Source organism: Charadrius vociferus, unplaced genomic scaffold (genome assembly GCF_000708025.1).
Source record: "Charadrius vociferus isolate BGI_N301 unplaced genomic scaffold, ASM70802v2 scaffold266, whole genome shotgun sequence".
In the NCBI taxonomy this organism is placed as follows: domain Eukaryota; kingdom Metazoa; phylum Chordata; class Aves; order Charadriiformes; family Charadriidae; genus Charadrius; species Charadrius vociferus.
This window is the reverse complement of record NW_009649114.1, coordinates 3,549,605-3,560,952: the sequence shown is the minus strand read 5'-3', so window position 1 is coordinate 3,560,952 and position 11,348 is coordinate 3,549,605. Positions and strand designations below refer to the sequence as shown.

The window sequence follows — 11,348 nt, the reverse complement described above, 5'->3', positions numbered from 1 at the left end:
AGACACACTCACACCCCATCCCGTGATCCTTTATCATCATAACCAGAGGAAAATAAAACAGTCCTCCTCCTTTTTTTTTTTTTTTTTTTCTTTTTTTTCTCTAACCTGTCTTCTAAATCTGGAGACTGATCTCAAGGCACGGGGGACAAGACCTTCAGCGATGCTGATTTATAACCGAGCTTCTAAATTACAGCTTTACGCATTAGTGTAAACACCCATAAACCAGTCTTAAATACACAGTATCGTATGTAATCAAAACGCCAAAACACCGGGCAGCCACGTGATGGCACGGGGGGGACGAGCAAACTCCTCGCTCGTGCCCAGAGTTAAGTGCTTCCAGTTAAACCAGTGCCTTGCACTAGTGGGTGGATCTGGCCATTGAAGGCAGGTCCTCGGCCGACCGCAGCATCGCTCATGCCACGGGGGGCGAAGGGGCTGAGCCTCATGTCTCGCTCCTCCAACGGGGTTGCGAAGCACCACAGCAAAGCAGCGGGGCTGGGGTGAGCTGCTGATGTTCAGAAACTCCCTAAAATAATATATAATCTTCCTCTCTTCCAAAAGCACGCCGCCTGGTTGAGCGGAAGAGGGGCCGATGGAGGTTCAAGGGCTGTGCGTGCCCCGGTGCCCCTGCGAGCGCAGGGCTGTCCCCCTGCCCGGCGCGTAGATGGGGAAAGTCAGGGAGATGGAGATTCCCGAGATCGCACAGGGAGTCTGGAGGGAGGGCCATGAATCACACTTAAATCGCCCACAAGACAGCCCGGCGCTTCGGCCCCGGTGGCTCCTCACCAGCTCCTGCTGCCGTGGCGCGGGGCTGGCACGGATCCGTCCCCGGGAGCCCTCTCCGGAGCCCTTCAAAGGCATCGGGGACAACGCCGCCAGCCCAAGCCGGGTGTGCACACGTGTGTGTGTGTGTGCGTGCGTTTTGGGCAGGGAAGGAGGTGGCAGGACTCTCCTCCCCGTTGCCTCCACTCCCCGTCGTGCACTTCTGGGCAAAATCCATTTGCTTTGGCTTCATGTAGGGCCAGAAGATTCGGTCCATTGTGCTGCAGCGCTGAAGAGCCGGCGAGGAATTGTCAACCATGCTGAAACGGTTACATGGGGAGTAATGAAAATTTACTGCACCCTGCTCCGGTCCCTAGCCAAGAAATAAAAGCAAAAGATCACAACAGGCATTTTTTTAATTTGAAGCAAAATTAAAAAAAGAACGGATCCGCACTTAGAAAATAACAACCACATCCACAGATCAAAGCAGCTGTTCTCCTCTCATTCGGGGTTTTAAGAGGTTTCTGCAGCTACAGGGATGTTTACACAGGGAGAGAGATACATACATTGTGCTGTCTTGATGCTGCCTCTCCCCCCTTCATCTGGCAAAACATTCCCTGGGAGGCGATATGAGGTCATTCCTAGACCCTGCGTTGTTTTCCTCAAGCTGCAAAGCTTCGGGGCAAGAGGCAATTCATTTCCCATTAGCACACACACATTTGCACTTGGAACCCTCCCATGTACATTTTGCCGGGGGAGCTCGGGACGGACGAAGGATCAGCCCTCACCAGCTTGTTACTGCGTTCCCGCAGGGAATTCCAGCAGCTGGGGCTGCCGGGAGGGTCAGCGGCTCCAGCAAAGCTGCTGGGAAGGGACATGGAGCTGGGAGGTGGGCTGGCATCTTCTGCAGACCGGCATCTTCCGCAGACCGGCTGTAACGTTTCTGTGGCTTCCACCACTTTTATTGCGAGAGGGGCTGAACGGCTCTGGGGAGCACTAATGGGCTGTAAAAAGCTTTTTTTTTTTCCCTTCTACCTCCTTGGCTTGAGCCCAGTTCGGAGCGGCAGTGAGTCCCGCTCTGGTGCTCGTGCAGGGACGGAGGGTGCGGGAACGCGCCGGGGCAGACTCTCCCTTCACCTCTCGGCATCAGCACGTTGGTCCATCTGCTCCACGGGCATCATCCGCTCTGGCAAAGCGGACAAGTTCTGGCTTGTGAGCCACCCTGTGCAATCTGCACAAATTAAAAAAAAAACACCTTTGAAACGAGACCTCCCCACCTCTAGCACCAACTTAATGCCATGCGCTACGAGCGAGCCACATCTTCAGCTCTGACTGTGCGTATCTGCGGGATACTGGAGCCAAAAGGGCTTTCTGAGGCGGCACAAGAAGCTGCTGAGATGTAACGGGCAGAAGCGAAACTCCCGTAAAGGACCTTAGGGCTTGTAGAAGCAGCTGTTAAATCAGGCAGGGATCCTGGAGGAAGAAGAGGCCACAGTGCTGCGAATCAGGAGGTTTCCCATCCCATCCCCTCCATGAGGAGCGGAGGTACAACGCTGCCCTAGCGTTTCGGTGGCTTCCACCACTTTTATTGCGAGAGGGGCTGAACGGCTCTGGGGAGCACTAATGGGCTGTAAAAAGCTTTTTTTTTTTCCCTTCTACCTCCTTGGCTTGAGCCCAGTTCGGAGCGGCAGTGAGTCCCGCTCTGGTGCTCGTGCAGGGACGGAGGGTGCGGGAACGCGCCGGGGCAGACTCTCCCTTCACCTCTCGGCATCAGCACGTTGGTCCATCTGCTCCACGGGCATCATCCGCTCTGGCAAAGCGGACAAGTTCTGGCTTGTGAGCCACCCTGTGCAATCTGCACAAATTAAAAAAAACCAACTTTGAAACGAGACCTCCCCACCTCTAGCACCAACTTAATGCCATGCGCTACGAGCGAGCCACATCTTCAGCTCTGACTGTGCGTATCTGCGGGATACTGGAGCCAAAAGGGCTTTCTGAGGCGGCACAAGAAGCTGCTGAGATGTAACGGGCAGAAGCGAAACTCCCGTAAAGGACCTTAGGGCTTGTAGAAGCAGCTGTTAAATCAGGCAGGGATCCTGGAGGAAGAAGAGGCCACAGTGCTGCGAATCAGGAGGTTTCCCATCCCATCCCCTCCATGAGGAGCGGAGGTACAACGCTGCCCGGCCAGGGCAGGACCCGACCCCTTCGCTCCACCCAGAGCGCCCGGCAGTCGGGGTGATGGGTGCTGGTACCATACCCTGGCACCGCACGCTGGAAGGAGCTGGCTCCAAAAAACCGGCAGCCGAGACATTTCGATGCCCTCGCGAGGGGTGTGGTCTACAACTCAGAACAGAATAGACTATTTTTAAAAAGGGAGAGGAAAACACTGTATTCCCAGTAAAACGCCAACGGCCCCAGGCTCCAGCGACTCAGCCAGTCCCCATCGCCAGCTCCCAGCTACATCCCGCATTTCCCCAACCTACAATTTTATCAAGGTGCCTCCAAGGTGGGTGAAAAAGCACCGAGTCCCGCTAAATGACTGCCTGTCACTCTGTGACACCTTTTTTCCAGTGTCACGGAGCTTCCCAAAAGGCTGCGTGCGGAGAAAGCCCGTGTTTGTAATTCCCGGTTTGCAGCAGGAGAAGGTGACACACGCTGAGGTGAGGTGACTTACCCGGCGTCACCGGGAAGGTCGATGGCAGCGCCAGGAATAGCCCCGTTCCCAGCTAACCACTAACCACACTTATCCCAGAATAAGGGTCCCTTTTTCCAGCTGAATTTATAACAGCTTTCCAAGTGACATAAGCTCTTACAGAAATAGGCAGGCTTTTATTCCAGAATAATTACTGGGAAATCATACTGGAGCAGGTATAATTACACTGGTGTCGTTGCTGCTGGTGAGCCGGACCCCATGCCACCGGTGGAATTGCTGCACGCTCCGTGCGGCTTTTATCTCGTCCCGCTTTTCCACGAGCGTGTGTACATCAGCTGGGAGACTGTCAGGGTGTGGGTGAAGGACGGGGCTTTGGGTAGAAAGGAAAGCAATATAGCATTCTTTGAAGCTCTGTTAATCATATTTCCCATAAAAGGTACCCTGATAATAGGTCTATACAGCTACTGAAGTCAAAAGGAGTCTTTTGGGGTGCGATCCAGCACCATCCAAATGGATTCAGCATCGCTCTGTGCGTCTGCTTCAAGCCCATCCCCGGCACAGCTTCGGAGCAGGTGTTTTATTTTAAACGCATTTTATGTCCCACACAGGTAAAATCAAGCCCAGAGTTCAGGCTGAGGCCTGACACTCATTTCTGACATAAGGTGTTGGAACACATCGTACTTAATACCCTTCAAAAATAAACTCGTAGCATTTATCAGGTGTCGATATGTCCATATATTCGGCGAGAGCGCTATCTGCCAAAACAGGGCTGCCTGCCGCGGATCCTGGGGCCGGCACGCCGCGAGAAGGCGTTAAGGGTTAACTCGGCACCAGTGACACCACTTTAACTCCAGGACCCAGACGCGCGTGTTTAAAAGTAGCACTTCTCTCCTTAAAATAGTTTATGAATCTTACTCGGGTCTAAATCCAACACCCCCGAGCAGAAGGAGACCTATTAATTCCTGAGTTTTTTCACACCGTAGTAAAGCAGCGATTTTATTTGCCCGCCTTGTGTAAGATGTCAGTCATTTTCCCACTTGCATTTCCATCTACAATTTAACAAGGCAGCAGTTTATTTCCAGAAGCCCCGGCCAGACCCCAACCAACTGCGTCAATATTTTGTTGCTTACACAAACGCCACCGTTAGAGTCAACACCGCGATTTGGGGGAGGCTTTTTCTCTTTTTTTTTTTTTCTTTAAAAAAAAAAAAAAAAAAGGGTTCCTCTGGGATGATGTATGTATAGCTCTTAAAATACTAAGGGTAATATAAGCCTTTCAGAGCGGCTTACCTGGGTGCAGAGGCACTGCTGTAAAGGGTGAAGCACGCTACCGGAGGGCACTGACCTGACCAAAGGCATTTGCTAATTAATTCATTCTTCCAAGAGACTTAACTGCCTCTTGCCGTGGGAAACCAAGGCAAACCCGAGCCAAATCCAGAGCCTGTCAGAAAACACGGAGAGACCCTTATTGACTGCAGAAAACTTCAGAGCCGGGAGCTGGCTCCCGCTCGGCCGGTGCCAGCCGCAGAGAGCCGACACGGGGCAGCCGTCCAAGTCCAGCGGGCTGCTTCCCTCTCCCCTGCACGGATCCCCGGTGCCGCTTTCGGGATAGAGGACGGATGCAGAGCCTGGCCGAGATGGGGGAGTCCCCACCTGCCTCAGCCCCCTCCTACGATGCTGTTTTGGGGGGTCTCTCCTGTGGCAGCAGCAGGGCACGGGCTTACCCCGGCTGGTGGTTTGTTTGATGGATGCTCTGCAGTCCGCACCGTCCTGTTGTCTTTGGCACGCTCTCCCGAAAACCCTCGGAGGTTTTCTGGTCCAGCCTGAGTGAGGTCAGTGCGGCGGGTTCATCCTTCCACCCCAGCCTCCCGACGGACCCGTTCCCGAGCCACGGGGCTCACAAGATTCCCCCCATGCGCCTCCCTGCATCCTCACCCACCCGCACCCCCAAAAGTTGCGTGGTTTAACCCCTGCACATGGCCAAGAGGTCCGACAAAATCCCAAGCCCAGCACAAGGCGGGGGGACAAGGGGAACCCAAAGAACAAGGTTCCCCCAGCACCGTTGTCCAGGAAAGCCCTGCGGGATCTCCTCCGCGGTCCTGCACTAGACCAGTTTTGGACGAGAACAGAGCGGCCTTAGTGTGTCAACAAGCCCCAAACACCCGAGAGCAGCTGGAAGTGAGATGCCATTATTTTTTTTTTATTTTTTTTTTTTAATTTAAAACGAACTTCTTAACCTACAGGAAAGTAAACGTTCTTCTAGGATGGCCAAGAAAACCACGCTGGGATTTTCCAAATGGGTATGACTGACTGTTTATGAGCAGAGGCTTCCAAACGCAGAAATAAATGGCTTGCTCTCAGCAGGTTTTCCTTTCTATATTTACCCTCACCTGAAATGAACATTATTGCACACTGCAACATTTATTCCCTCTGATCAGGGGAGCTGGAGAAGAAACTAACCAGCCGCAACACGTCAAATAAATTGTTAATCTGCTGTTTGCGCTGGGGCAGGGCGGGGGGAGGAGGGAGACCCCTGGTTTTTGGGCAGCGCCCAGGTCCCGCTTACAACTTCCATTTCGGCTCGGCACGAGTGCTGCGCTTCACCCGCTGCTGCTTCTGGCTGTCGAGAGCTGGAGCTGGGTCCTTCGTGGAGCTGATCCGTCGGTCCCTGCCGGGTCTCCGGCCCCCTCCCTGTGGGATCTGAGCATCCTCAATCGTGCCCAGCAGAAAGGGTCACTCTCCCCATAGCGTGGGAGGAATCGAGCTCCGAGGAGCAAGGACCTGCCTGAGGCTGCACAAGAAGCCTTCTGCAGGACAAGAAAGTGCACCCACATCCCAGGCGAACGCACAAGCACGAGACAACCCTCTCCAAAAGCGCTGGGCTTCGCGATACCTCTTCCACAAGCCCCAGTTTCCACACTGGGTGTTGCTCTGCCAGTTCTCAAGGTAGGAAGTCCCTAAGGATGCAAACGTGTGACAGGTCCCTGGCAGGCACGAACTGCCCTGCTGACACACAAAACAGTCCTAAAAGGCCTAAAAGGTCCTTCCTGACGAGGCCAGGGGGGCTGAGCCACGGCAAACCGAATTTTAACACGAGGCCGGCCACTCAGCTGTAAAATCTCTCCTAATCCCAGCCCCGGGGAAAGGAGAGGGCCGGGAGATTACCCGCTCCTCCAGGACGTCGCCCACATCACATGGCTCCCAGGGTCACGCTCGCGCCCACCACAACCTTCAAATCTGGGCTTGACCTCCCATTTACCTTGAAGTTCCCCAGCTAATTGTGCCAACCGCTTTGGCACGCCAGCCGAAAAAGGGGTTCACATTGCCCCGGAGAGAACGGGGGAATTAACCCTTCGCCGGCAGTGGGGGAAGCCGCTCAGTCACCATCAGGGTCTGCAGGTGCCAAGGATGACCCTCGAAGGCACCCCAGGATTTGGGCAGGGGCATGACAACAGCCTTGCTCTGTTTGCAGGGCTCACAGGTACTCAACACCAGACAGGCCCTGGCTTTTTCTTCCCCCCTCCCCAACCCCAGCTTAAACTTTTAATTTTTGGAAAAGTCTGCCCTTGTCAGAATAGCTGAGCAAACCCTTCCCCAGCCAGCCGCTCCAAGAGCATTTGTGTTAATCCAGATTAACGAACATAAAGCAATTTAGATAAACCGCATTAAGCCAAAAACACCTTTGAACTTTTTTGCTTTTTTTTTTTTGATCAAAATCCCTCCCTGAGCGCTGTGTGTGGTTTGGGCCTCCCCATACCGCAGCTTCACCAGAGCCGAGCTCTCCACCGAGTGATAATTGAGTAAAGTCAGCAAATATAAAGATTACCCAGAGCCAGCGGCAGCAAACCGGTGCTTTGCACATGGAACCCAAAACTGATGCTGGGTCTGGGGGTGTCCGACGGGGCGAGACAGCACGAGGAGCATCTCCCCAGCTCCACGCGTGTCTCCCGGCCACAACGCCTGGGCTCCGGCCAGGCTGCCTACGTGACCACGAGCCAAACCCCTCCAAGCCTCAGTTTACCCAGCACCAACCCATCCCCTAAGTATGGGGATGACGGGATCTGTCTGAAATGCCCAGAAATGCAGCACCGGCCACAGGGGGCTGGGCAGGATGGACGATGGTTTGCTCGAAGCGGTCAGTTCCCCACGGTTTGGACACGTGCGTCGTGACCGAGGTGGCGAGAGCCAGCTCATACATACGGCATGTCTCATGGAAAAGGTCATGCACCAGCTTAGGAGGAGGGAATTAACAAATGCCATAGTTGTTGGTGAAACGTGTGGTGTGTTACAGCCACGTACACACCTCACACACCCACACCAGAACCATCCCCGCAGCAGACACTCGCCTCTCCAAAGGACACCCAAACTGAAATCAGGGGCTATGGCAGACCTGACACTGAGACATCCTCTCACCTGGAGGAGGCGGACACCACCTCACTTGCCTGCAGGGAAGCTGTGAACTCCTCAGGATCCAGCCGCCTGCCTGCATATTTGCACCAGCATCCAGCACAGAAACAATCCTGACCTTGTCTGGGGCCCCAGGAGCTCCTGCAAAAATAACCTTCCTGGCTGATGGGGCAGAGGAAAACTCCTGCCTTCCCCAGCTCCTCCTCCATACCCTCCAAAAACACCTGCTAACACTTTCTGCCCTCCACCCTGATTGCCTTCCTCCTGGAAGGAGGAGAATTTCTAACAGAGCCAAACCTGTAGCTCGTAGACTCCAAATTCCCTCGTTTTTTGGAAGGCGGGTGGGGGCTGTAACACCAACTGGGCTTTGACTCTCCTGTTGGGACAGGGTTTGCTTTTTTGCTACGAGAGCCTTTCGCGACGGCTCACAGCTCAGTGCACTGTGCTCACTAAGCTCTGCTCCCAGGTGATTTTGGATCAGGCTACACCAGGAAGTTTGCTTTCAGCTGCCTCCGTCGGCGCGTGGGTGTGCAAACAGTGACCGATTTCACTGCCGGTTCGACTCTTTTAAATGGGGACTTTCATGTTCATCGGGCTTGAAAAAACAACGCCGTCTTTTAAACAAAAAATCCATTTCCCCTTCTATCAGCTGCAGCCAAAGGTATTTCTGTTTGACCAAAGTGGGCCCTTCCCACCCACCGCCGCCTCTCTGCGTCCGGCGGGGTTCGCAAAATCACAGCCATCCCACCGGCAAGGATGCTCCATCCACGGAACTCTCTCTGTCCCGCTCCTGCCCAGAAGACGGGAGGTTTTTTTGGCAAGCTGAGCCCTCCCCGCCAGGCTGGTTTTGCTCTCTTGGGGGAGATGCTCGAAATGGGGCAGAAGAGAGATGCACGGGCTCTCTGCGGCACATTGTCAGCAATGCAGACGGGTTTGCAGCTCGGATGGTCCCTTTCCGATGTGATTGTCAGAGTTACAAATTTCTGAGGCGGTAAAAGGGCAAATTGGAAACGTCCCTATAGAGTTTGCTGCCTGACACTCAAGCGCTCACCCTGAAAGAGTCAAAATCCCAGTTTCTTCTGTTGGGATTTCAGCTAGATGGCTTGGCTAAAATAAATGAGATTAATCTAATCAGAGAGATGGATAGAGCTCATTAAAACAGTAGATTAAAAAAACCCACCCTGCCTATTATCAGTGCTCCTGAGGTCTTCTGCCTTTGTGGCAAGTTAAAGCCACCCAGGGATTGGATTCCCTTGCAGAAACCTGCAGGAAATGCATTAAAAATACATTCTGCTATTACAATTCTTCATGTCACCAGTCACTTGGGAAAGGAAATGAATGCAGGGCAAATGCATATATATTTAAATACATACTATCGCCTCCTCTGGGATCAGGATTTATAGGCTGGGAGTGGTGAGCCCTGCTCTGAAACCGAGAGAGGCAAGAGCAAATCGAAGTAACTTCAAAAGCTGCGCTGTTTTATTCTCTATAAATGCCATTTTCCCACCCTCAGCATCCTCACATGAAGCTGAGGATAAGAAAGGGGCAGAAGCTGGGTCTGGCATTGCATAAAGGTGAATGAGGAGCACTGGGGGGGATTGCTGGACAGGATTTGGGCCAGATTGGTCCCATGATGAGATTTACTGGTTTTATGTGTCAGTTGCTTTCCTGCCCACCTGCCCCTTCCTGTGGCTTTGAGCAAAGCAACCACCTCCCAAAGCCGCCTCGTGCCCCCGTTCATGGGTGCAGGAGCTCTTTGGGAAGAATCCACTGCGTGAATGCTCCTGCACGTGCAAACGTGACCTTCACATCATGCATGCAAGGCCCTTTTGCCTTCTCCCGGTGTTGAGTTCTCCATGCAGGAGTCACCAAGAGCTGCTCTGGTTGCCTCTCTGAGGCATCGCACATCATATTTTTGGAAAGTTTTGCACAATATTTGTCAGCTAGCAGAGGGCAAGCCCTACTTCTGCCCAGGGTCAGCCTGCTGCACCGAGACACACGTTCTCTCTTGGAAAAGGTTAAACTAAAAAATAAAAATGACCAAAACCTGCATCCTCCTGCCTGCAGAGTGCACAGAAGTCAGTGTTAAAGTTTCTGCCGCCAGACTGCTCAACCCTCAATTCAGGAGGAAGTGAATTCCCCCTGGGGCACAGTGACCTGGCAAACCCCACGGGTACAGGCCCTGGGGTGCTTCGAGCAAGAGGAAAGAGCAGAGGAAAGGTCTGTGCTTCAGGGCGGCTGGTTTTCCCAGCTCGTTTCTCAGTGACGTCCACCCCCAAGCCACGGGCCAGTCGCCATCTGATGCAGCTGCAGCGCTGCCCAAGCCAAGCAGTTTGCCCTGGTTGCTTTTTGATGGGATGATTTTTACAGCTCCCTGAGGGCTTGAGGAAATCACTGATGGTTTAAGGAGATGGCTGTAACGCAGCCTTGTGCTGCAGACATAGTGGGACAGGCGTAGTTTCAGGCTATGGCTACCCCCCGGCATGCAATCATCTATGACAGTTAAAACGGCTACAACTCATCAGCTGAGCTGCATTAATTGCACTCATTGCTTTGCTGCAAACCCAGGGCAATGATGGCAGCTCCAACCACCTTTAAACCCACCTGGGATACTTTCCTTTGCAAGGGCAGCAGGCTGAGGGCACCGCGGCGTTGTTCACGCAGCCCAGCTGTGAAGCTGTAACTAATTAGGGGTAGTAATGAGGTTGTCCGTCCCCACATGGTGTGCCAGCCCTGCGCCTTTCATCCTCTGCATTGCTCCAGCCACAACACCCAGACTTCTGAAGAGTTTGGCAGACTTTGGAGGACAGAACAGTGCCAGGGCTGTTGTACGAGGGGCGGATCAAGGCCCCCGCTCCCGAAGGGGACGGCTCTCCCGCCTGTCCCTCACACACACGGGTCACCAGCTGTGTGGAGCCGGGGGGATGGCGAACCCCCGAGCCCCCCATCCTCTGCCCCACTGCCCTCAGCAACCTCCCAGCTCCAGCCCCCAACGGCACAGGTGTCAGCCCGCGGGTGTTATTGGATGCTTAGGAAATAAATTAAGAAGGGAAATAAGTGTTGGGAGGGAAAAAGAAAGGCGCTCAAGGAGGCTCATCTCAGACTGGGTATTCCAAAGATTTAATCCCAGTCCCGGTGAAGCCAAAGCAGGGTTACAGCAAAGGGGTAGGTGACTGGAGTCAGCCACTGCCTTTCTGGGCCCACCAGAAAGAAAAATTGACAAAACCTGATGAGTAAAGCGAGGAGGAGGGACACCGCAGCTGCTGTGAGCCCAGCACCACTCTCCACAGCCTCTCTGGCACTACAGAGTCGCCATTTTCCATTTGTACCCTCCAACAGGTCTGAGGTTGACAGCCTGGCAGTTGACAGCCCCTCACAGGCTCCACAGCCCGGCGCACCGACCCCCACCGGCGTGTAGAAACGCCTCACGGCCAGGCCTCGTCCGGCCGCTGCCCCTTCTCCTCACACCCGCCGTCCCGTTCCCCCCCCTCGCCTCCAATGGGAGAGCCCCGCCGGCCCCGCCCGGC

General features: G+C 54.0%; 1 protein-coding gene across 1 annotated transcript in view; it reads left to right on the top strand.

Annotated features, from left to right (window-relative positions):
• The first annotated feature begins 664 nt into the window (after positions 1–664).
• The window catches only part of TCP11 (t-complex 11, testis-specific), an 18,046-nt gene continuing 7,362 nt past the window's right edge, over positions 665–11,348 (top strand). Inside the window, exon 1 of the mRNA XM_009888324.1 lies at positions 665–899. Within this exon, the coding sequence (XP_009886626.1) occupies positions 665–899 (235 nt within the window). The remainder of the gene's footprint in view (positions 900–11,348) is intronic.